General features: G+C 41.3%; 1 protein-coding gene across 14 annotated transcripts in view; it reads right to left on the bottom strand.

Moving 5' to 3' along the window:
- ptprub (protein tyrosine phosphatase receptor type Ub) overlaps positions 1 to 27333 on the bottom strand; it is a 361002-nt gene that overhangs the window by 161877 nt on the left and 171792 nt on the right. For all 14 annotated transcript variants that reach the window (XM_090229389.1, XM_090229392.1, XM_090229391.1 and 11 more), the window contains exon 3: positions 15700 to 15971. In XM_090229389.1, the coding sequence (XP_090085515.1) occupies positions 15700 to 15971 (272 nt within the window). The remainder of the gene's footprint in view (positions 1 to 15699; positions 15972 to 27333) is intronic.

The following is a 27333-nucleotide window of genomic DNA, read 5'->3' as shown; positions in this document are numbered from 1 at the left end:
AGATCTACAGCTGAGGTGGGAGACTCTGTCCATAGGACAACAATCAGTCGTATATTGCACAAATCTGGCCTTTATGGAAGAGTGGCAAGAAGAAAGCCATTTCTTAAAGATATCCATAAAAAGTGTTGTTTAAAGTTTGCCATAACCACCTGGGAGACACACCAAACATGTGGAAGAAGGTGCTCTGGTCAGATGAAACCAAAATTGAACTTTTTGGCAACAATGCAAAACGTTATGTTTGGCGTAAAAGCAACACAGCTGAACACACCATCCCCACTGTCAAACATGGTGGTGGCAGCATCATGGTTTGGGGCTGCTTTACTTCAGCAGGGACAAGGAAGATGGTTAAAATTGATGGGAAGATGGATGGAGCCAAATACAGGACCATTCTGGAAGAAAACCTGATGGAGTCTGCAAAAGACCTGAGACTGGGACGGAGATTTGTCTTTCAACAAGACAATGATACAAAACATAAAGCAAAATCTACAATGGAATGGTTCAAAAATAAACATATCCAGGCGTTAGAATGGCCAAGTCAAAGTCCAGACCTGAATCCAATCGAGAATCTGTGGAAAGAACTGAAAACTGCTGTTCACAAATGCTCTCCATCCAACCTCACTGAGCTCGAGCTGTTTTGCAAGGAGGAATGGGAAAAAATGTCAGTCTCTCGATGTGCAAAACTGATAGAGACATACCCCAAGCGACTTACAGCTGTAATCGCAGCAAAAGGTGGCGCTACAAAGTATTAACTTAAGGGGGCTGAATAATTTTGCACGCCCAATTTTTCAGTTTTTGATTTGTTAAAAAAGTTTGAAATATCCAATAAATGTCGTTCCACTTCATGATTGTGTCCCACTTGTTGTTGATTCTTCACCAAAAAATACAGTTTTATATCTTTATGTTTGAAGCCTGAAATGTGGCAAAAGGTCGCAAAGTTCAAGGGGGCCGAATACTTTCGCAAGGCACTGTATATATATATAAAATAACACATCCTAGATCTGAATGAATGAAATATTCTTATTAAATACTTTTTTCTTTACATAGTTGAATGTGTGACAACAAAATCACACAAAAATGATCAATGGAAATCAAATTTATCAACCCATGGAGGTCTGGATTTGGAGTCACACTCAAAAACCACACTACAGGCTGATCCAACTTTGATGTAATGTCCTTAAAACAAGTCAAAATGAGGCTCAGTAGTGTGCGTGGCCTCCATGTGCCTGTATGACCTCCCTACAATGCCTGGGCATGCTCCTGATTAGGTGCCGGATGGTCTCCTGAGGGATCTCCTCCCAGACCTGAACTAAAGCATCCGCCAACTCCTGGACAGTCTGTGGTGCAACAGATGGTGGATGGAGCGAGACATGATGTCCCAGATGTGCTCAATTGGATTCAGGTCTGGGGAACGGGCGGGCCAGTCCATAGCATCAATGCTTTCCTCTTGCAGGAACTTTTGACACACTCCAGCCACATGAGGTCTAGCATTGTCTTGCATTAGGAGGAACCCAGGGCCAACCGCACCAGCATATGGTCTCACAAGGGGTCTGAGGATCTCATCTCGGTACCTAATGGCCGTCAGGCTACCTCTGGCGAGCACATGGAGACATCCAGACTGTCACATGTGCTCAGTGTGAACCTGCTTTCATCTGTGAAGAGCACAGGGCGCCAGTGGCGAATTTGCCAATCTTGGTGTTCTCTGGCAAATGCCAAACGTCCTGCACGGTGTTGGGCTGTAAGCACAACCCCCACCTGTGGACGTCGGGCCCTCATACCACCCTCATGGAGTCTGTTTCTGACCGTTTGAGCAGACACATGCACATTTGTGGCCTGCTGGAGGTCATTTTGCAGGGCTCTGGCAGTGCTCCTCCTGCTCCTCCTTGCACAAAGGCGGAGGTAGCGGTCCTGCTGCTGGGTGGTTGCCCTCCTACGGCCTCCTCCATGTCTCCTGATGTACTGGCCTGTCTCCTGGTAGCGCCTCCATGCTCTGGACACTACGCTGACAGACACAGCAAACCTTCTTGCCACAGCTCGCATTAATGTGCCATCCTGAGCCACTTGTGTGGGTTGTAGACTCCGTCTCATGCTACCACTAGTCAAAGCACAGCCAGCATTCAAAAGTGACCAAAACATCAGCCAGGAAGCATAGGAACTGAGAAGTGGTCTGTGGTTATCACCTGCAGAACCACTCCTTTATTGGGGGTCTTGCTAATTGCCTATAATTTCCACCTGTTGTCTATTCCATTTGCACAACAGCATGTGAAATTTGTTGTCAATCAGTGTTGCTTCCTAAGTGGACAGTTTGATTTCACAGAAGTGTGATTGACTTGGAGTTACATTGTGTTGTTTAAGCGTTCCCTTTATTTTTATGAGCAGTGTATATAATGAGGTTACATACAAGGGGTACCGGTATAGTAACTGCCAGATAGAAATCTTTATTCAGTTTGGTATACAAAAAGTAACTTGAACTACCTTTGCCAGTTGGAATGTGCATGTAGGAAGCAACCTAGTAATGTTCTGTACCCGAACCCCAGGATAGCACAAAGATTTTGCCCCGGGAACCGAGATGCTTTTTACCATAGAGCTGCCGGTGATAATGACTGGTGAGATGTCAGAGGAGATCTGGCAGTTGATAAGACTATGCAATTAGTCTATTAAACTGAATATCTGACTCCATAAAGAGTATTTAGCAATATGCATTACACTATAGTTAAGTAACAGTTTTAGAAAGGTCAAGAAAGATCTAAGAATGGTCTGTATCAAAAGCAGATATTTAACCTTTTACAGCAGTGGGCTAAATCAGGGTCACACAGAGTGTTTCTTGGTAGTCTTATACAAGTCTAATTTGAAACAAAAGTATACACCTTACACACATGGTTATGGTCTTAAAGAAATAAAACACCTGTAACATGTCAGATATAGATTCACTTATGAGTTTGCATCCCAATATTACACTTTACATACATCACAGAAGACTGAAATATAACACAAACGTTTGACATATAAACCACGGATTTCGAGGTGTAAAAAAAGTGTATTAATTATGAAAAATATTAACATTCCATCCTTGAGGCCACTAGAGTGTGATTTGATCATATGACTGCAGGAAAGGGATATCATTGTAAAATGAATGGATTCACATACAAGGCATAAAAATTACAAGGCAATACTAGCATGATCAGAGATAGAGAAAGATAAGTCATAGCCTGAAATGTCGTGCCCCAAGAAGTCCATGGGAAGGGGAGAGAGAGAGAGAGAGAGAGAGAGAGAGAGCAGGTCAGAAACAAATAAAGCAAAAGAGACAATGGAGAGAAGATCCTTGTATCACCATTTGACCATGTTTTGATTCAAAATTTGAGTTGTTGACCCAATAGTATTACTGCAGAGTTAACCTCCAATCAGATATCCGACCTACAGAATGTAAAGTCAACAGAGAGCAACAGAGAGAATGCTGAATTCCGGGGGAAGACAATAAACCATCTTGCATTCAGGTGATAAGAGTCACTTCGGGGTCTGGGCCGCCCTACATCTTTCTGATATTTCTGTCCTGTCTGTGAATGCGTGTGAGCGTATACAGTGCCTTGCAAAAGTATTCATCCCCCTTGGCGTTTTTCCTATTTTGTTGCATTACAACCTGTAGTTTAAATGGATTTTTACTTGGATTTCATGTAATGGACATACACAAAATAGTCCAAATTGGTGAAGTGCAATGAAAAGAAATAACAAACGGAAAAGTAGTGCGTGCATATGTATTTACCCCCTTTGCTATGAAGCCCCTAAATACGATCTGGTGCAACCAATTACCTCCAGAAGTCAAATAATTTGTTAAATAAAGTTAACCTGTGTGCAATCTAAGTGTCACATGATCTCAATATATATATACACACCTGTTCTGAAAGGCCCCAGAGTCTGCAACATCACTAAGCAAGGCGTACCACCCAGCAAGCGGCACCATGAAGACCAAGGACCTCTCCAAACAGGTCAGGGACAAAGTTGTGGAGAAGAACAGATCAGGATTAGGTTATAAGAAAATATCAGAAACTTTGAACATCCCACGGAGCACCATTAACTTCATAATTAAAAATGTAAAGAATATGGCACCACAACAAACCTGCTAAGAGAGGGCCGCCCACCGAAACTCACGGACTAGGCAAGGAGGGCATTAATCAGAGAGGCAACAAAGAGTCCAAAGATAACCCTGAAGGAGCTGCAAAGCACCACAGCGGAGATTGGAGTATCTGTCCATAGGACCACTTTAAGCCGTACACTGCACAGAGCTGGGCTTTACGGTAGAGTGGCAAGAAAAAAGTCATTGCTTAAAGAAAGAAATAAGCAAACACGTTTGATGTTCGCCAAAAGGCATGTGGGAGACTCCCCAAACATATGGAAATAGGTACTCTGGTCAGATGAGACTAAAATTGAGCTTTTTGGCCATCAAGGAAAACACTATGTATGGCGCAAACCCAACACCTCTCACCACCCAGCATGGTGGTGGCAGCATCATGCTGTGGGGATGTTTTTCATTGGCAGGGACTGGGAAACTGGTCAGAATGGAAGGAATGATAGATGGAGCTAAATACAGGGACATTATTGAGGAAAACCTGTTTCAGTCTTCCAGAGATCTGAGACTTGGTCGGAGGTTCACCTTCCAGCAGGACAATGAACCTAAGCATACTGCTAAAGCAACACTCGAGTGGTTTAAGGGGAAACATTTAAATGTCTTGGAATGGCCTAGTCAAATCCCATACCTCAATCCAATTGAGAATCTGTAGTATGACTTAAAGATTGCTGTACACCAGCGGAACCCATCCAACTTGAAGGAGCTGGAGCAGTTTTGCCTTGAAGAATGGGAAAGAATCCCAGTGGCTAGATGTGCCAAGCTTATAAAATTAATACCCCAAGAGACTTGCAGCTGCAATTGCTGCAAAACGTGGCTTTACAAAGTATTGTGAATAGTTATGCACGCTCAAGTTCAGGTTTTTTGTGCGTTATTTCTCGTTTGTTTCACAATAAAAATATTTTGCATCTTCAAAGCGGTAGGCGTGTTGTGTAAATCAAGTGATACAAACCCCCCCAAAAAAATACATTTTAATTCCAGGTTGCAAGGCAACAAAATAGGAAAATTGCCAAGGGGGGTGAATACTTTTGCAAGCCACTGTATGCCTTTGTGTGTTTGTGTGACACTGAACAAATTGGTTAGTGTGCTAAGTCACCATGGCTCTCATGCTATTTCTCAGAGATAGCAAATCAGCCCGAGCTGGAGTAGAAGAGTAGCCTTTTGGGAGGAAAGGTTGAAATAAATCAGAAGCAGAGGGATCAGACATTATGGTAGACAACTTAGAAATACCTTCACAGTTTAATTGAAGGTGCAATTATTCTCTGCCGAGCTAAAGCACTCAATGAGAGATTGATTGCAGGCTCATCTTTAATTGTCTCGGCCATTAGGGCTGCAGGTTATTTAAAGAGGGAGACATTCAAAACATTTGTTTCAATAAACAACAGTCTATAGATTTTACTGAGGACCACTTTACCAATTAAACGTTCCATATGTGCATAGTTTATTCTAATCAGAGGTTACTTTACTTTGAGAAAAAAAATGCATTGGAAAATAAATGTCTGGGCATGCAGTGATTTAAGATTTAAGACTGAAATAAAATATACATTATGAGAACGTATTAAATAACGCTGGATTGCCAGACCTTTAGAAGTGGTTGTCATATATACAAATCAAGAGATCATTTATTTGGAACTATAAAAATACTAGCCTCCACCCCTTCCTTTTTGGTCAGGAACTGGCATTTAGATGCCAAGGCCTTGCACTCACCATTACCAAGTCAGGGAAAGATAATTGCTCCTTAAATACTCACAGATTAAATCAAATCAAATTTTATTGGTCACATGGTTAGCAGATGTAATGCGAGTGTAGCAAAATGCTTGTGCTTCTAGTTCTGACAGTGCTGTAATCTAACAATTCCACAACAACTACCTAATACACAAATCTAAAGGGATGGAATAGGAATATGTACATATGAATAAATGGATGAGCAATGACCGAGCGGCACAGGCATGATGCAATTCATGCTATAAAATACAGTATATACATATGAGATGAGTAATGTAAAATATGTCAACATTATTAAAGTGGCATTATTTAAAGTGATCCATTTATTAAAGTGGCCAATGATTCGAGTCTGTATGTAGGTAGTCGCCTCTCTATGTTAGTGATGGAAACATGGTAAGGCACATCTGACCAGGTTGTCAAAGGAAATATTTATGTCTTTCCATGAGAGAGGGTTCAGACATAGAGGGGGGAGAGGGGAAGATATCAACAGTCCCTGGTTAAACTTAAGATTGCCTGTCTGTCTGTCTCGTAGATCGATTAATCACACACTTTTTGTTTATAAAGCCCCATTGCAGAAAATTCCACTCTATATATCTTCATTGTTAACCTACAGAAGTACAGACTACAGGACTCGGAATCGGGTGGTTAACTCTGGAGATCCCTACCATTACTGAGGAGGGCCAATCGGCCTTTTGTTTTTTGCACCTTATGTGTGGAATGATATCCAAAATACTTTAAAGTTGGAAGAATTGGTTCCCCTAGGGCAGGGCTGTCCAACCACGTTCCTGGAGAGCTACCGTCCTGTAGGTTTTCACTCCAACCCTAATCTAGCACACCTGACTATATTAATTAGCTGGTTGATAAACTGAATCAGGTTAGCTACAACTGGTGTGAAGCGAAAACCTACAGGAGAGTAGCTCTCCAGGAACAGGGTTGGAGAGCCCTGCCCTAGGGCATTTCATTTTGTTGTGTATATATATGGATGTGTAGTTTTACATTTCAATGTGTATTGTGTACACAGGGCTCACCTAGAAAAGACCCTCTGTTAAAATTAAGGTTAAATAAATGTTTTAATAAAAGCCAGGGAGTCAATGTGGCTATGTGTGTCCCTAGGGTGTGGTGAAAGAACAAAGGGAATTGGACAGACATAGCATAGCCAAATCCTTCATTTATTTTTGGTCTGGTAAGATCACTATTTTCCTATTCTTTGATCTGTCTTTCTCACCCCCACTCCATCCTTTCATACAAAACAATCCATTCCTTGTACAAACAGAATCTATCAATAAAAGACAACAGAGCATGAAAACAGCATGTAGACATGAGTCCTCATTCCTGCCCAATGATCCATACAAGTGTGTTTTTTATAGAAATCCCTCCCACTATGTTCCTTTCCTTTCTGGTTATGAAAGCAATGTGCAACTGTGGTGGCGATGGGGAACTTTGGAAACCTGGACTCAATGGTAGATGTAAGATAGTAAAATAAAAAAAAACGTAACACTCCAATTACTTTGACATGTTAAGTTTCGTATGGTATGTATTCATGTGGATGTCCATCATCCATTTCATATGATATGATATGTTATGAAATGCGATTCGTACAATACTTTATGAATTGCAATTCGTACAATATGTTAAGATTTTTCAAAACGTATGATATGTTACAAATTCCAATTTGTTGTGGCTAACATTAGCTAGGCTAGGGGTTAAGTTTAGGGTTAGGGTTAAGGTTAGGTTAAAGGGTTTAGATTATGATTAGGGGAAGGGGAAGGCTTAGCTAACATGCTAAGTAGTTGCAAAGTAGCTAAAACTAGTAGGTAGCAGGGTTGGGATCAAGTCCATTTTAATTCCAGGTAATCCGAATGTAAAGCAAATTTCAGTGTACTTCCTGAATTGAAATGGAATTGACCACAAACCTGGTAAGTAGTTGAGCTAAAATGTTAATTTTGTCCATGATGAGATTCAAACACGCAACCTTGTTGTGTTATATGTCTCCCCATCCGCCCCTTTCTAAAGATCCCATTTAACTGCCCTGTATATAACAATATGCACAATGGCTTCAGAAAGTATTTACACCACTTTACTTTTTCCACATTTTGTTGTGTGACAACCTGAAATTAAAACGGATTAAATAAATAAAAAAGTCTCAGTTGTTGGAGATTAAATCACCTTGCAGCAGGACAATAACCTAAAACACAAGGCCAAATTTACACGGGAGTTGCTTACCAATAAACAGTGAGTTGGCCGAGTTACAGTTTTGGCTTAAATCTACTTGAAAATCTATGGCAAGATCTAAAAATGATTGTCTAGCAATGTTCAACAACCAATTTGTGAGAGCTTGTAGAATTTTGAAAAAAAGAAATGGGCAAATGTTGCACAATCCAGGTGTGGAAAGCTCTGCGAGACTTACCCAAAAATACTCACAGCTGTAATTGTTGTAATTATATTTGTATTTATGATTTAACATTTAATGTAATATCTTATGTTGTTTTTGTCTATTACTGTTCTGTACTTTGTCGTGTATTTGTACATTTTATGTGGACCCCAGGAAGAGTAGCTGCTGCATGTGCAGTAGCTAATGGGGATCCTGCAGCCATAACAAGTTAAATAACTTTCTGTCTTATGTAACCATATCAAATGTAACTTATGTGACCAACTGGCTCGATTCGGTCTTATGTAGCAAAATTTCAAATTGTGTTTTTCATTGGATAAAAGTAGAGACTCAGAGCTAGAAAATGGTATACCATACAATACAGTTGAGGAACAATGGGAAAGTAATCTGCTTTGAAAGTTGATGAACTTTTAACTTCTTACGGAGGTGGTCCCTGCACAGGGACAGCTCAGCGGAAATTTCAGAGCGCCACCTATAGTACTCGAGTATAGTACTCGATAAATCTCAAACTTTCATAAAAATACACATGCAAGGTACTGAATTAAAGCTACACTCGTTGTGAATCTAGCCACCAAGTCAGATTTGTAAAATGCTTTTCGGCGAAAGCATGAGAAGCTATTATCTGATAGCATGCACCCCCCCAAAATACCAGCACGACACGTAAACAACAGATTTTGCGGTAGCCGGCGCTACCCAAAACACAGAAATAAAATATAAAACATTCATTACCTTGGACAAGCTTTTTTGTTGGCACTCCTATATGTCCCATAAACATCACAATTGGGTCTTTTTCCCGATTAAATCCTGGCTGAAGGCCAGTCTGATGCTGCAAAAAGCACATTTACAAGACGCAACAAGACGTCACTTTTTAAAATTACAAAAGTCGCCAATAAACTTTTACAAATCACTTCAAACGACTTTTCTAAACCAACTTTAGGTATTAATAAACGTTAATGATGTATCAAATTGATCACGGGGCGATCTGTATTCGATAGCAGCAAGTCTGGAAATCATCGTCCATTTTTTCAGTTTCACAACATACTGTGGTGCGCCTCAAGAAAGGAGGGGTCTATTCGTGTTGTAACCAAGGATACATGAGTCAGAAATTGACAGCAATGGCGACATCGTAAGGAAGCTGTAGGCGTTTACAGGGGATCCTCATTTATTTTAGGTCGCCTTAAACAATACATTGAATGGCGGACGAATATTTTTTTTGTGTTTTTGGTTAACAGTTTTACCAGGGATTTTTACTCCTAAACACGTTCTGTTATAGCCACAGATCCGATTTAACCAGTTTTAGAGACTTCAGAGTGTTTTCTATACACACATACTTATCATATGCATATACTATATTCCTGGCATGAGTAGCAGGACTTTGAAATGTTGCACAATTTTTTACAAAAAGCTGCGAAAATTCGCATCATCCATAACAGGTTCCTCACGTTTGAGAAAATGGCCCTTGAATGTTTTGGTAAACCTACTGCAGAGCTCTTCTTTGTCTACACTAATTCAGCATTGTTCACACCATCTTAGGCCTTAGCCCCGCCCATCCCTTTAAGGATTCACATGTGAGGCCATGTACTATAAAACCAAAGATTTCAAGACTAAAGGCTGGTTTATACTACGGGTGTATTCGTAAATTCAATATGGAGTACCAGATGCGCCCTGCGCGTTTGTAAACTCAGAATGTTGTCAGATTGAATTTACGAACAGAGAGAGCATTTCGCTCTCCGAGCATTCAGAGAATACACTGGACAAATCTGGCCGAGGAGTAGGGTTGATCCGAGCGTTCTGACCTAACAACAGCAGTCAAGCTGCTAAGTTAACTGGATAATGTTGGCTAGCTTGCTAGCTACTTCCAGACACATGAGAGAACAGCTCACTCGGACTATTTTACTCGCCCTAGTAGAGCTGGTTAGGCTGTTTTTATGTTATACAGACCGTTGGTGACTGTAACTGTGCTGCTGGCAACAATTGAATTATGTTATTTTGCCAAAGTTTACTGACACCGGCCCAATTCAACGGGTGTTCAGCGTTCGTAAATTCGTCAGTTATTCTGCGCTCTGGCACACTCAGACGAGAGTGCTCTGAAGTTCGAGTAGATAGCCAGAGCGAATTTACCAGCTACGTGTATCGACAGTTGTCGCAGTGACATAATGAACATTCTATTGAAATGGTTACTTGCACAGTGGAGACTTTTGTTAGACATGTAGTGTAGGTGAAAAATGCATGACTATGGTTGATTTTCCAATATCCAGACTGTTGTCCCAGAAGTATTGAGCCCGAAAACATAGGTTTAATTCAAGACGTGTGTAAGAAGAATAAAGTCTGAGCTCAGGTGAATGGACAGTGGACGACGCTAGGCCAATTGTGCGTCACCGCATGGACATTCTGGTCGCGGCCGGCTTGCGACAGAGCCTGGGCGTGAACCCAGGGTCTCTGGTGGCACAAGACCACTGCGCCACCCGGGAGGCCCCGAAGTTGGAAGTTTACATACACCTTAGCCAAATACATTTCAACTCAGAGTAAAAATTCCCTGTCTTAGGTCAGTTAGGTTCACCACTATACATTAAGAATGTGAAATGTCAGAATAATAGCAGAGGGAATGATTTATTTCAGCTTATATTTCAGTCATTATATTCCCAGTGGGTCAGAAGTTTACATACACTCAATTAGTATTTGATAGATATTGCCTTTAAATTGTTTAACTTAGGTCAAATGTTTCAGGTAGCCTTCCACTAGCTTCCCACAATAAGTTGGGTGAATTTTAGCCTATTCCTCCTGACAGAGCTGGTGTAACTACTATCTATTTTGTGAAGAGCGCCAGTCTTTCCTGCAGAAAGCAACCCCACAACATGATGCTGCCACCCCTGTGCTTCATGGTTGGGAAGGTATTCTACGGCTTGCAAGACTCCCCCTTTTTCCTCCAAACATAACGATGGTCATTATGGCCTAACAGTTCTATTTTTGTTTCATCAGACCAAAGGACATTTCTCCAAAAAGTTCAATCTTTGTCCCCATGTGCAGTTGCAAACTGTAGTCTGGCTTTTTTTATGGCGGTTTTGGAGCAGTGGCTTCTTCCTTGCTGAGCGGCCTTTCAGGTTATGTCGATATAGGACTTGTTTTACTTTGGATATAGATACTTTTGTACCGGTTTCCTCCAGCATCTTCACAAGGTCCTATGCTGTTCTTCTGCGATTGATTTGCACTTTTCGCACCAAAGTACGTTAATCTCTAGGAGACAGAACGCATCTCCTTCCTGAGCGGTAGGTCCCATGGTGTTTATACTTACGTAATATTGTTTGTACAGATGAACATTGTAGCTTCAGGCATTTGGAAATTGCTCCCAAGGATGAAACAGACTTGTGGAGGTCTACAACTGTTTTTCTGAGGTCTTGGCTGATTTCTTTTGATTTTCCCATGATGTCAAGCAAAGAGGCACTGAGTTTGAAGGTAGGTCTTGAAATACATCCACAGGTACACCTCCAATTGACTCAAATTAATTAATTAATTAATTAATTAATTAATTAATTAATAATTTTCTGGAATTTTCCAAACTATTTAAAGGCACAGTCATTTTAGTGTATGTAAACTTCTGACCCATTGACATTTTGATACAGTGAATTATTCGATAAATAATCTGTCTGTAAACAAATGTTGGAAAAATTACTTGTGTCAGTCACAAAGTAGATGTCCTAACCGACTTCCCAAAACTATAGTTTGTTAACAAGGCAATTGTGGAGTGGTTGAAATTGAGTTTGAATGACTACAACCTAAGTGTATGTAAACTTCCGACTTCAACTGTATGTGCTTGTAGTTCGTCCACTTTATTATCCAGCCATTGTACGTTGGCCAATAGTACCGATGGCAAAGGCAGATTAGCCACTCGTCGACCAGATCCTCACAAAGCACCCCGATCTCCTTCCACGATACCTCCGTCTCTTTCTCTCTGCGAATGACGTGGATGAGGGCCTGTTCCGGTGTCTGGAGTAAATCCCTCTTGTCCGCCTCATTAAAGAAAATGATTTGTCCTCTTCAAGGTGAGTAATCGCTGTTCTGATGTCCAGAAGCTCTTAGGGCATAGGAGATGGTAGCAGCAACATTATGTACAAGATCATTTACAAACAATGTGAAAAAAACTAAAATAGCACGGTTAAGAGCCCATAAAATGGCAGCCATCCCCTCTGGCGCCATTCCGAGTGGCGCAGGAGGGGATGGCTGTCTAGAGGGAAGGTTCCTGACTTTTTCCATGGCTAAACCAACTAGGCTAGTAATTTAACAATTTTATTAGTATTTACAGATGGCATAAAAGTTTGTTTTTAAGGCACATAAAAGTTCACATGTTCCAGAAGGCATTTCTGCAACAAAAAAAGCATTTTGATAAAAATTCAAAAATGTACGCTCAAATGGCTCTCCTGTGAAGTAGTGATGCGAGACATACACCTAGTTTCCTGAAACGAGGCACATATCATACTAGTTCCGGATTTACATTTACTATGTTACTTCTAGCCTAAGAGACCAGGCTGTCAGAAAAGGTCTGCAACTTGAGACAGTATTTGTCACACTGAAAAAGAAGACGAGGGGGAGCACAGTGAGAGAAAACACACCATGGGAGAGAAGGGAAAATTGTGAAGAGAGGGAAGAAGCTGAGGGAGAGCACAGCTCCAGATCTAGTTGGCAGACTTGGTGGGCCGATAACATCTTTAATACTTGATAACAAGGTTCCAGCTATCGCAGACACCTCCACCAGTAAGAGGAAGAAATATATGGCTGAGCACGGCAGATGGGAAGGATCTCAAATCAAATATATTCTAAAGTGATCTCACACTCTCCGTCTTCCATTTTCCACTTGCCCCACCCAACCCTCTCTTGATGTTAGGGGACACAACAGCAACAGGAGGAAGTGAAGTGGCTTAGCACCTATCACCAGAGTGATATAAATATCAAAGCTTAATCTTATCACAACCAACACTGTGTTGTTGTCTCAGGTTAGGCAACAAAAATGGCGAGACATACACTAGATAGAAACATGAAGCCTTCAAAAAGTTGTGAACAAGGAAAAGGAAAGCAGGGAGGGAATTGTATTGCAGATAGATTACTAGGCTGACAAATGATTAGGGAGAATTTATGTGGCTTTTGAGTATGTTAATCTACTATCGTTGGCTCTGTTGATTTACAGAGAATGGAACAGACTTGTCTTTTTTTATTACATTCCACGCTTTAAACAATATTTTATTTTACAGACAAACATTGAGAATGTGTGCTATAAAAGAGCTCTCTTTCCTCCTACGTTCAAGGATCATGATTAAACAGCCCCTGAGAATATGTAATTGTCATAAAGTTACTGGGATTTGTTTTTGTCTTTAATCCATTCATTACAAATATATATTTTTAATCAACTACAGTGTTGTGATAGCAGCATCGAAGGGAAAGTAAAATCTAGGAATGCCTTGAAAGATTTAAGGCAGTGATATTTTAAGACTTCATAGGTCAATTTGCTGTGCATTGGGTTTACTGGCATGATAGGCATGACCCAGGAACATTATTCTCTCAATCCATTCTTCAAGAGTAGACCCTGACTCTCTGGCGACAGAGCAAATCTGATGACCTATCACTTCAAATCCAAAGAGATTCCATCCAGCTTGCTGCAGGGCTCCTGTAACCAAAGTCAGTTAATATTTAAAGTGACACGGGTTGCAGCTAACATGCTTTACAGCTAAGAGCTCCTTGGTGAATACAGAGAGTGAGAGAGGCGTGCTGGGTCAGATCGAGTCATGTTCAACTCCACTCCGCTTGACTCTCTCCAGCATTGTTTGTAGTTTATTTATCCGTTTTCATCGGCATGACTGCTGATGTTACTGCAGAAAGGGGCCATCATTATTTTTTGCAGAGAAGGGACTCAAAAGCGGAAACACTGTTTTAGTGTTTCATTTGAGATGTATTTCTTCACTGCTGCTACACTATTACTTGTCATGGTCAGACATAAGGTTCATGTACCGATCAGTTCATTAATTAATTTTTTTTGCCAAAAACTAGAAGATTGATTATTCTGGATAAATAACATCACAGTATCGTCATTTTGAGATGGATGATCGCAGCCTACAGTTGAAACAGTTTCTTAACAGGTTGTTGCTGCAACCAGTCATTCAGACTCATCCTCCTCATATGCCCATTATTCCTTCCTTCTCCTGTGATGCCTATCCTCGGTAGCCCTGGTGTGATGCTAACTCACACATGAGCCATCACTGGGCTCCTTAAGAAGCTGTGAAGCAGCATGCACCAAGACAGAGGGCAGAGAGGAGGACACAGTTAGAATTAGAAGGAAGAGGAGTGTTGCAAAGGAAGCCAATTAAGACACATCAAAAATAGGCCAGAGGAATGCTGTTCACCCCTGGTGTTTCTGCTATAGGAAACTGCCATGGCCACATTAATGGTCGTTAATGACGAACTGCTCTGCTAAAGAGGGCATTGATGTGAGAGCTGGTCTGAGGGTGGTGTGATTGGCTTGCAATCCTCTCACGTAGTGATATATTTACTGAGATGACTTTGCGTTTGTCAGATATTGTCAAAGTCATTTTTCACCTGGCCCCCTACCCACCCACACGCTTTGACACCTTTGTGTGTTGTGTTGTGTGCGTCGAGCTTAAATACCCCTCATTGTCAGGCCATACAGTGATAATTCCACAGTGTCATCCTACCTTTGGCTCATGTTTGTACAAAGCTGGACTATTATTTACACTTGAAGGTCAGATCCTGCAGAACCGCATGGAAGTTAATTAAGTCGAAGGTTATGACAGTTCTCAAAACATCACACACTACTCACCTTAATTGCATTTTGACAGCTCCGCAGAGTTTGCAGAAAATATAAATGTAATTTGTGGCCCGGTCACGCCAATCCGGAGACCAATAGAAAGCGCCCAGGTACCCACAGTGGCTGCCAATCAATTTGGGTCTGAGTGGGTAATGACCTGCCACTGATTGAGTGAAGTTGTGTTGTGTATTCCAATGGCTGATGTACAGTTAGCAGAGACAGTCTCAGTAGGTTAAACTGTAACAAGCCTGGCCACAGAGAAACCAGTTAAGGCCTTTTAGCACTAACCTAGCCTACATTTACCAAGGGAGCAATGATATTAAACTAAGCTAGCTTTGCATGTGATTAACAAGGTCTCCCTGTGGCGTACAGTATCTCACTGTTGGAGAACAGTGAAGTTAACACACACAGTCCTGGATGATCAGGCTTATCTATTGGCTGGTTACCCTTATGCTGTATATGTGTCTGAATAACTAACACCTTCACTAGGCCTTAAATAAAGCCTTATACGGATTGCATTAACATCATACATGAAGTCAATGGAATCAGAATGAGCCTGTTCGATTCTAGCCACTACTATGACACAGTGGAAAAATGTAAGCATGCTGCGTAACGACTGAAAGTAGCAGTGAAGTGATGCCACTGCGAGGGATTTACCTGGTACTCATTGGGCCAGAAGGTGCTGACAGCCAGCTCCACTTGGTGCCACTGTCGTCCGTGGGACCCCGACGTGTTCCATACTGGGCTACCCAGCGGGCCGCCGTTGACCCGAACGTACGCCCGCAGTGCCCCAGGACTGTGGCCATCGCGGCTGTACAGGAAGTAGCTGAACTGGACGCAGTGTGTGTCGTTTTCACTCAGCGTCTGCAGCAGGAGCTGGGCACGATGCCCTGCAGCATGCTGGGAAGAGTTCACCAGCATATAGGAACCTGGAGGGATGAGACAGAAACAAGGGTAATGTCACACAAGGGTCAGAGATAATGCATGCTGTAATGCCATGACCCCGACCTCAGCGACAAGAAGAAAAAAATGTTTTTGCATTTGTGTTCGCCATTGGTGGGTACATGAACTGATTAACCTGACTCATCCCTCAGGTTCCCTTTGGGTTATGATACAGTGTTTTGAAATGTAATTGTAAGCCATGTAAGTTATCCTGAATGTGTTTATATGTACTGTGTCATTCATTTTGGCCAAATAATGTAACTAGAGTAAATAAATAATGTAACCCATTTTTAGAAAGGAATCATTCACATTTCTGCTAATGATAGAACAGAAGCACTAAAGATCTCAATGACATATCCCTCCTAATCTGAGTAACCTCTCTCCAGATGCTAGCCTCATTGACAACGTTTACATGCCCACCAATATCCAATTATTATTTGGGATACTCAAGTATTCTGTTTTTGAGTTGACACATATAAACATCATATCCTGTTAACAATAACCTGAAAAAGCATATATCACGGTTATGAGAAACCTGGATAAGATGCCTGGGATATGCTGATCTTAGACAGGATACTGCTGCTTTTAAACATCTTGTCCCATTTACTGTTGTTTTTTGCAGGCTAAGTTTTGCATATAATGGGTATTGTATCATCTAATTGTCAAACAAACTGAAAACGTGTATGGTTGAGAATGATGAGGCAAAAGGAATGGCAAATAAGTCTGGCTGCACAACTGATTGGCAAACGTATTTCTAATTGAGAAATCATGTGACTAAACTGAATAAAAAGAAGAAACTACTCTATGAAACTAAGATAAATTACATAAGAATTATTGTAAAAAGCTTTGGAGCACCTTTAATGAAATTCTGGGGAAAAAGGCAAACTCAGCTCCATCATTCATTGAAACAGACTGCTCATTCATCACAAAACCAACTGATACTGCGTGGTCGGAACTAGAAGCACAAGCATTTCGCTACACTCGCATTAGCATCTGCTAACCATGTGTATGTGACAAATAAAATTGGAATTTGAAAGTACTTTAATGATTTTTTCATAGGCAAGATTAGCAAATTTAGGCATAACATGCCAGCAACAAATGCTGACACTACACATATAAATTGAACAAATTATAAAAGACAAGCATTGTCATTTTAAATTCTATAAAGTGAGTGTGGAAGAGGTGAAAAAACTATTGTTGTCTATCAACAATGACAAGCCACCGGGGTCTGACAACATGGATGGAAAAAACTAAAATGACTGCAACTATAACAGAGAGTTGCAGTTAGTTTCAAGGAATAAGTTAGTCTTAAATATTTCTGAAACGAAAAGTATTGGGACAAATCATTCACTAAACTCTAAACCTTGACTAAATATTGTAATAAATTATGTAGAAATTGAGCAAGTTGAGGTGACTAAACTGCTTGGAGTTACCCTGGATTGTAAACTGTCATGGTCAAAACATATTGATACAACAGTAGCTAAGATGGGGAGAAGTATGTCTATGACAAGGCGCTGCTCTACCTTCTTGACATCACTGTCAACAATGCAGGTCCTACAGACCGTAGTTTTGTCACAACCTAGACTACTGTTCAGTCGTGTGGTCAGGTGCCACAAAAAAAGGACGTAGGAAAATTGCAATTGGTTCAGAACAGGGCAGCACAGCTGGCCCTTGGATGTACACAGAGAGCTAATATTAATGATATGCATGTCAATCTGATAAGATAATTATGTTCTCCAGGTACATCACCCAATTTAATTATATTACTCTCAGTCTGCAAATCAGAATTTGTAAGATCCTGGTCGAATGAAACAGACAGCTAAAATAGTCAAAAAGGTTTATTCACGGAACGTTCTAAAGTCAAGAGTACAAATAATTCATTTTATACTGACTCACGCCCACACATTCACACAGCCATATGCACACACACACAAACAGACGCACATACACACATACCCACACACACACATGCACACAAACAGACGCACACACATGTCCAGCTACGCACACACTGTCTTTCTCACTACCCAGCCGACAGAGATAGTGACCTTGTCCTTGAGACGTACTCCCCATTCTCTCCCAAATCTCTAGTCAGGTCGACACCAAGCTCAGACAGTCTGTGTTTAAAATACCATAAAGACATATTGTTTTACCCTAATTCTGACTAGGACTACACATTTATTGATTATGATTTTATACATTCTAATCAATTCCATACAATTATATGTTTCAGGGCGGAATATTCTAATCATTCAATTAACAGACAATTCTCACCTATCACAATCTCTCCTGGCTCAAAGCGGTTGGGAGATTGACTTCATCACTTCTTGTATTTATGAGAGGTATTGACATGGTGAATGCACTGAGCTGTCTGTTTGAACAACTGGCGCACAGCTCAGACACCCATGCATACCCCACAAGACATGCCACCATTGGTCTCTTCACAGTCCCCATGTCAAAAACCGACTATGGAAGATGCACAGTACTAAATAGAGCCATGACTACATGTAACTCTATTCCACATCAAGTAACTCATGCAAGCAGTAAAATTAGATTTAAAAAACAGATTAAAAAAAACACCTTATGGAACAACGGGGACTGTGAAGCAACACGAACATAGGCGCAAACACACACAACAGCATACGCACTATACACACACGTACACATGGCTTTTGGACGGTATATATGTGGTAGTGGTGGAGTAGTGTCCTGAGGGCACACAGTCTGAATGTATTGTAATGTTTTTAAAATTGTATAAAACTTCTTTATTTTTGCTGGACCCCAGCAAAAATGCCTTGGCAGCAGCTAATGGGAATCCATAATAAATACAAATCACTTCAAAAAGTAGGCTACCTGCGCAGTTCTATCCACCATAATTACATAATAATGTAATGAACACGAGGGGAGACAGAGAGCTGGTTTCAAGCGCAGGGCGCAGCAGGTGTTTATTGCGAAAGACAACAGGAGGAGGCAGGTAGCTGGGTCCAGGGGCAGGCAGTAGGTCATACACAGGGGGTCCAAAAATCAGATCAGCCAATAGGTAGATCAGTAGAACAGGAAATCCGATAGGCTGAAGTACAGGCAGGGAATAGGCAAAAGGCGTCGTTAGTGAGCAGTCAAAAACTACCATACACGGGAGAAGTAAATCACGGGTAAAAACAGAGCTCCGAAAGACGTGTGTCACAAAACAAACAATACCTCACAGTGATGGGGTGGAAAGAACTGAACTAAATAGTGTGTGATAATGACATACAGGTGTGTGAACAGGTGATTAGAATTCAGGTGATTGGGATCTGGAGAGTGAGCTGCGTTCAGGGGATCTACGTGTTTGATAGGCTGGAAAGTGAGTTGCGTTCAGGGGATATATGTGTTTGAGGGTGTGTGTTGGAAGCAGACGTTACAAATAGTTTATTTTGCTGATACTCCATACTGGACCGTATAGCCTACTGGCTACTTTCACCCAAAATTTAGACAACTTTCTGCTTATAATTTCCGACATTTAGTAAGCCATATTATAATTGACGACATTTGGTAGGCCATTTGTTTGTCAACTATAGTTAGATACATGCAGCTTCCTTGTGTCATAATTATTGTTGTCCCAGAATTCTAAATGCAGTAGAGCTCACGAGAATAATGCCTTACATTGTTGATAGAATGAATAATAATCTATAGTAATCTATTTAAGACCTCTAAATTATTTAAAAAATGTAGGGACCTTGGAGAAAACGCAATAACTACAAAACAGTGGATATTGGTCCTGTGCATAATGTCCAAATATCATTAGTTTGACCAGTTTTAAGGAAAGAAAGGCTGAGAAAACAATTGAACAGGAATATGATAAGACTTCAGTTTGTCTTAGGTGCATATTTTATGTGGTTAAAATACTGTCTACTTGCATGAATGTGTCAATGATAAGATATTACACACAAATTCACATTTCTTGATTTTCTAAATACAGTAGTATATCGCACAAGGTTGAAAAGTAATGTTTCACCAAGAGAAAGTGAGGAGAAAGTTAGGTGTTTTTAAATAATATGGATGTGCAAACACACTGATGCACGCACACACACACACACACACACAGGCATTTAATCAGCCTGCTATGGCCATTAGAAATAAAGGGACGACTAGTCTAGCAGTCTAGATATTTACAGCAGCAAGGTGAGGCTGAGGTTGGTGAGGCTAATTACTGATGAAACATGAGTCCACTAAGACCCAGAACTCAAACCCCAAAGCCCCTTGTAATTAGGACAACACAACCTCCTCCCCCCTCACCTAGCATCTGTCCTCCATCAAGTCTGTCCCCACAAACGTGATTACAACAACAATGCCAGGAGACCTTCCTGTTTACCAACATAATCAAGGTTGTTGTCTTTGTTCTCGAAGGTCTCTGTTTTTCCATTCAGAATTGTATTGGACTCTGCGAGCTACCAAACAGAATTTGCAGCCTTGGCGGAGCTAGGCCTTACAGAGAAGTTGACTCTTATCTAAGGCAAAGAGAATGTGAATGTTAATCGTAGACAGCCAAAGAGAGAATTGTTTAACTAATGTCTTCATGAAAGGCAAATAACATTAACAAATAGTCTGCAATGAAGTGAGGTGAATCTGACACAAAATTCCACGCAAGAAGCTATTACTTTCGAAGCCACCTTTATTTGAGCCATGAGCTTACGACAACAGTCAACGTTTTGGTGGGATATGAGTAGAGTCCTTATTGCCCCAATTCAGACTACTGTGTACCGCAATAAATCATTTTCTGCATTATTTAAGTTCACATCTTACTCTTAGACAGTCTGCCTTACAGCCAAATCAAATCCAATGTTATTTGTTACATGCGCCGAATACAGTGGAATGCTTACTTACAAGCTCTTAACCAACAATGCAGTTTTAAGAAAATACCAACAACAACAAAAAAGTAAGAGATAAGAATAACACATAATTAAAGAGCAGCAATAAATAACAATAGTGGGGTTACATACAGGGGGTACCGGTACAGAGTCAACGTCAATGGGCAGGGGCACCGGTGTCGAGGTAATTGAGGGGGGTCGTCAATGCAAATAGTCTGGGTAGCCATTTCATTAACTGTTCAGGAGACTTATGGCTTGGGGGTCGAAGCATCTTGGATCTAGACTTGGTGCTCCAAGCTGACCAAGACACTTGCCAGTTGGTCAGCGTATGCTTGGAGTACATGTCCTGGTAATCCGTCTGGCCCTGTGGCTTTGTGAATGTGGACCTGTTTGAAGGTATTACTCACATCGGCTGTGGAGCGCGTGATCATACAATAGTAATGGAACAGCTGATGCTCTCATGCATGTTTCAGTGCTACTTGCCTCGAAGCAAGAATAGAAGCAATTTAGCTTGTCTGGTAGGCTCGTGTCACTGGGCAGCTCTAGGCTGCGTTTCCTTTTGTAGTCTGTAATAGTTTGCAAGTGCTGCCACATCCGACGAGCACCGGAGCCGGTGTAGTAGGATTCAATCTTATTCCTGTATTGACATTATGCCTGTTTAATGCTTCATCAGAGGGCATAGCATAATTTATTATAAGCTTCTGGTTTAGTGTCTCGCTCCTTGAAAGCGGAAGTTCTACCCTTTAGCTCAGTGTGAATGTTGTCTGTAATCTATGTCTTCTTATTGATAAAGCCAGTGACTGATGTGGTGTACTCCTCAATGCCATCGGAAGAATCCCAGAACATATTCCAGTCTGTGCTAGCAAAGCACTCCTGCTCTAATTTTTGCTTGTATGCAGGAATCAGGAGGATAGAATTATGGTCAGATTTTCCAAATGGAGGGCGAAGGAGAGCTTTGTACGAATGTCTGTGTGTGGAGTAAAGGTGGTGTATAATTTATTTTCCTCTGGTTGCACCTCTGGTCCCCGGCACTAGGAGCACCGCCTCTGGATGGGCATTTTCCTGTTTGCTTATGGCTTATGGCGGTATACAGCTCATTGAGCTCAGTTTTAGTGCCAGCATCGGTCTGTGATGGAAGGTCGACAGCTACGAAAAATACAGATGAAAACTCTCTAGGTAGATAGTGTGGTCTACAGCTTATCATCTATACATATGGGTGGATGTCTGTTGTTCTCCAAACACAGTTTCTTCAGTTTTTTAACCTACGCTGCTAAAAAATAAGACATCAAAACTTAAGGAACACTTCAGTGAGTGTGGGTTTTTCCTTTCTTCCAGTATTTGTATTTGTTTTTATTAAGGGTCCCCAAGGCAGACAGCCAAAGAGAGATATTGTATCTATAATTAAGCAAAATCCAAGTGTACATGTGTGTAGAGTGCGTGTCTTATTATGTGTATGTGCCGTTGTGTGGGTCTCATTACAGCTGTTTCACAATGTGCATTTTTATGTGTTTAAATGTTTTTTTTATACTGCTTGCATCAGTAACCTGATATTGAATAGAGTTCCATGTAGCCATGGCTCTAGTATGTAGTACTGTGTACGACCCATAGTCTGTTCTTTACTTGGGATTGTGAAGAGACCTTTGGTGGCATGTCTTGTGAGGTATGCATGGGTGTCAGAGTTGTGTGCTTGTACCTTAAACAGACACCTTGTGCATCCAGCACATCAACACTTCTTACAAAAACAAGTAGTGATGAAGTCAATCTCTCCTCCACTTTGAGCCATGAGAGGTTTACATGCATATTATTGATATTTATAAACTGGGTGGTTCGAGCCCTGAATGCTGATTGGCTATCAGCCGTGGTATTTCAGACCGTATACTATTGGTATGACAAAACATTTATTTTTACTGCTCTAATTACTTTGGTAACCAGTTTATAATAGCAATAAGACACCTCATGGGTTTGTGGTATACGGCCTATATACCACAGCTAAGGGCTGTATCCGTGCAATCCGCATTGGGATGGACGGTGGGAGGGAGAAAGACAGAGAGAGTATGGGAGAGGGGACAGAAAGAGGGAGGGCAGCGAGGGAAGAGAGGATAGGGCCGGAGGGCGAGTTACACACGTGACTCTCAGACATATACCACACCTCCTCGTGCCTTATTGCTTAAATATGCCCCACAAAGAGAGACATCTTTTGTAAGCCCTCTCCAGTAACTCAGTGAATATGAAGTGTATTACAAAACCTGATTGAGTGATACTATACTACATTTTCCCACTGCATTACAAAAGAAGAAAAAACATACAGTCCAGTTACTTCTTGACATGCAGATGGGAGAAACCACTGGCCAATGGCCAGTAATCTTTCTTCCCTTGGTTTAGTTTCCAAAAAATATATATTATAAAAAGTGATAGATATGGCCCCCCCTTGGCCACCTATGTTAGAGGGGTAGAGAGGGGTGATGTGGCCACATATCTAATGTCACGTATACTCCCTCTCCGGCCTCTAGGTCATCAGGCTGCCGATTATCCCCCACACCTGTCACCATTGTCAAGCGCACCAGCGCCTCATGACACTCACCTGGACTGCATCACCTCCTTGACTATCTTCCCTATATCTGTCACTCCACCTGGTTCTTTCTTCAGGTGTTATTGACTCTGTTTAATGACGGTGCTTTGTTTGTCTTTCATGTTTATTGTTTACTTTATTTATTAAAACACTCACTTCCTGTACTTGCTTCCCGACTCTCAGCGTACTCGTTACATCTAAAGGCCCGAGAGTGGTCTAGTACAACCAAAATCTCCTCCTCTCCTTTCTGTTGTCTCTGCAAGTTAATGTTATGTAGGGACACGTATTGTTCTCCATTTTATATGGTTGCCTTTGACCCTCCCTTGACGATGTGGAGGTGTTGAATATGCAATGAGAGAGTTGGAGGTATCAAATATGCAAAGACAAATGTATGCGATACAATGTAATTCAGTTCAACTTAATTCAGCAACAAAAAAAATCACCTTTTGACACCACTATAACAGGCTCATTCAATCAAACTCTCAACAAACCTTCTACAAACCTTCTACAAACAGTTAACTATTGGCACTATTGTCCCGGATGCTGTCATATTTATTAAATCCTCTTAAAAGGAGTCTCGAAACATATGAGTTGGACGACGCAAGGTTCAACTTTTAGTCAATTTGTCACTGTGTCATCTCTGACTGTGGTGAGATATTTTGGGAGGTGGTGGGCGAGCCCATCTCTCAGCCATGGCGCTTTGCCTGACACTCTCCACCATGCCCGTCTGTTTCAGGGGGGACATGAAAGTGAATGCACAGCTTGCCGGCAGGACTACAAGTACAAGAACAGCAAGATTGAGAGAATGGAGAAATAATGATGGAAGGGAGGAATGTGCAGTCCACTGTCTCAACTGATGCACAATGTTCCTTGATTCTCATTGAGTTAAAGCACTGGCAGCATGTGCTGCATGTGTAGCTCATTCAGAAAGGTTGATGGACATGGACATACAACAAGTACTGACCTCGCTTCAAGATGTTGCAAAGGTCTAAGGATTGACCCTGGGGGGGACTTTAGAAAACGGGAATGCTTCAGTGATGGACATGCTGTTCAAATCTAACCTTGAGCGCTATCCATTTACTTTGAAATCCTATCACACGGCGTGAAGAATTTCTTTAGAAGTAGTGAGTTACTTGGAACTCTTGACAGGGTGATGGCGCCGACAGAGATGGTCGCCTCACTTCAGGTCCTTAGGAAACTATGCAGTAATTTGTTTTTATGTATTGTTTCTTACATTGTTAGCCCAGAAAATCTCAAGTGTTATTACATACAGCCGGGAAGAACTATTGGAAATAAAAGTGACGTCAACGTACCAACATTACGACTAGGAATACGACTTTCCCGAAGTGAATCCTTTGTTCGGACCTCCACCCTGGACATGGGATCTTATCCCAGAGGCCAACCCAAAACAACGCAGTCGCCGCAGGATTTTGACGCAGTTTCTTAACGCATCGCGGTAAGAAGAAGGGTGGGGGTGTATGCCTTATGATTAAAGACTCATGGTGTAATCATAACAACATACAGGAACTCAAATCATTTTGTTCACCTGACCTAGAATTTCTTACAATCAAATAACCGACCGCATTATATTTAAAGATAATTATTTTTGATTATAGTCACAGCTGTGTATACCCCCAAAGCAGATACCTCGACAGCCCTGAAAGAACTTCACGGGACTCTATGTAAACTGGAAACCATACAGTGCCTTGCGAAAGTATTCGGCCCCCTTGAACTTTGCGACCTTTTGCCACATTTCAGGCTTCAAACATAAAGATGTAAAACTGTATTTTTTTGTGAAGAATCAACAACAAGTGGGACACAATCATGAAGTGGAACGACATTTATTGGATATTTCAAACTTTTTTAACAAATCAAAAACTGAAAAATTGTCCGTGCAAAATTATTCAGCCCCCTTAAGTTAATACTTTGTAGCGCCACCTTTTGCTGCGATTACAGCTGTAAGTCGCTTGGGGTATGTCTCTATCAGTTTTGCACATCGAGAGACTGACATTTTTTCCCATTCCTCCTTGCAAAACAGCTCGAGCTCAGTGAGGTTGGATGGAGAGCATTTGTGAACAGCAGTTTTCAGTTCTTTCCACAGATTCTCGATTGGATTCAGGTCTGGACTTTGACTTGGCCATTCTAACACCTGGATATGTTTATTTTTGAACCATTCCATTGTAGATTTTGCTTTATGTTTTGGATCATTGTCTTGTTGGAAGACAAATCTCCGTCCCAGTCTCAGGTCTTTTGCAGACTCCATCAGGTTTTCTTCCAGAATGGTCCTGTATTTGGCTCCATCCATCTTCCCATCAATTTTAACCATCTTCCCTGTCCCTGCTGAAGAAAAGCAGGCCCAAACCATGATGCTGCCACCACCATGTTTGAGAGTGGGGATGGTGTGTTCAGCTGTGTTGCTTTTACGCCAAACATAACGTTTTGCATTGTTGCCAAAAAGTTCAATTTTGGTTTCATCTGACCAGAGCACCTTCTTCCACATGTTTGGTGTGTCTCCCAGGTGGCTTTTGGCAAACTTTAAACGACACTTTTTATGGATATCTTTAAGAAATGGCTTTCTTCTTGCCACTCTTCCATAAAGGCCAGATTTGTGCAATATACAACTGATTGTTGTCCTATGGACAGAGTCTCCCACCTCAGCTGTAGATCTCTGCAGTTCATCCAGAGTGATCATGGCTGCATCTCTGATCAGTCTTCTCCTTGTATGAGCTGAAAGTTTAGAGGGACGGCCAGGTCTTGGTAGATTTGCAGTGGTCTGATACTCCTTCCATTTCAATATTATCGCTTGCACATCCTTGGGATGTTTAAAGCTTGGGAAATATTTTTATATCCAAATCCGGCTTTAAACTTCTTCACAACAGTATCTCGGACCTGCCTGGTGTGTTCCTTGTTCTTCATGATGCTCTCTGCGCTTTTAACGGACCTCTGAGACTATCACAGTGCAGGTGCATTTATACGGAGACTTGATTACACACAGGTGGATTGTATTTATCATCATTAGTCATTTAGGTCAACATTGGATCATTCAGAGATCCTCACTGAACTTCTGGAGAGAGTTTGCTGCACTGAAAGTAAAGGGGCTGAATAATTTTGCACGCCCAATTTTTCAGTTTTTGATTTGTTAAAAAAGTTTGAAATATCCAATAAATGTCATTCCACTTCATGATTGTGTCCCACTTGTTGTTGATTCTTCACAAAAAAATACAGTTTTATATCTTTATGTTTGAAGCCTGAAATGTGGCAAAAGGTCGCAAAGTTCAAGGGGGCCGAATACTTTCGCAAGGCACTGTATATCCTGAGGCTGCATTTATTGTAGCTGGGGATTTCAACGAAGCTTATCTGAGAACAATGCTTCCTAAATTCTATCAGCACATCGAATGCGTGACACGAGCTGGTAACATTCTGGACCATTGCAAATCAAACTTCCGCGATGCATACAAAGCCCTGCCCCTCCCTCCCTTCGGCAAATCTGACCATGACTCAATTTGGTTGCTCCCAGCCTATAGACAGAAACTAAAACAGGAAACACCCATGCTCAGGTCTATCCAACGCTGGTCTAACCAATTGGATTCATCACTTCAAGATTGCTTCAATCACGTGGACTGGGATATGTTCCGGGTAGCCTCAGACAATAACATTGATGCATACGCTGTCTATGTGACCGAGTTTATTAGCAAGTGTGTCAGTGATGTTGTACCCACTGTGAGTATTAAAACCTTCCCTAACCAGAAACCGTGGATTGATGGCAGCATTCACACAAAACTGATAGCATGAACTACCGCTTTTAATCATGGAAAGGCGACTGGAAACATAACCAAATACAAACAGTGTAGCTATTCCCTCCACCAGGCAATCAAACAGCAAAGCATCAGTATAGAGACAAAGTAAAGTCACAATTCAATGGCTCAAACACGA

The sequence above is a fragment of the Oncorhynchus mykiss genome, chromosome 3 (assembly GCF_057628025.1).
Source record: "Oncorhynchus mykiss isolate SJ-2025 chromosome 3, ASM5762802v1, whole genome shotgun sequence".
Classification (NCBI taxonomy): domain Eukaryota; kingdom Metazoa; phylum Chordata; class Actinopteri; order Salmoniformes; family Salmonidae; genus Oncorhynchus; species Oncorhynchus mykiss.
Note: the sequence above shows the minus strand (reverse complement) of the source record. Positions and strands in the feature narration are given on the sequence as shown.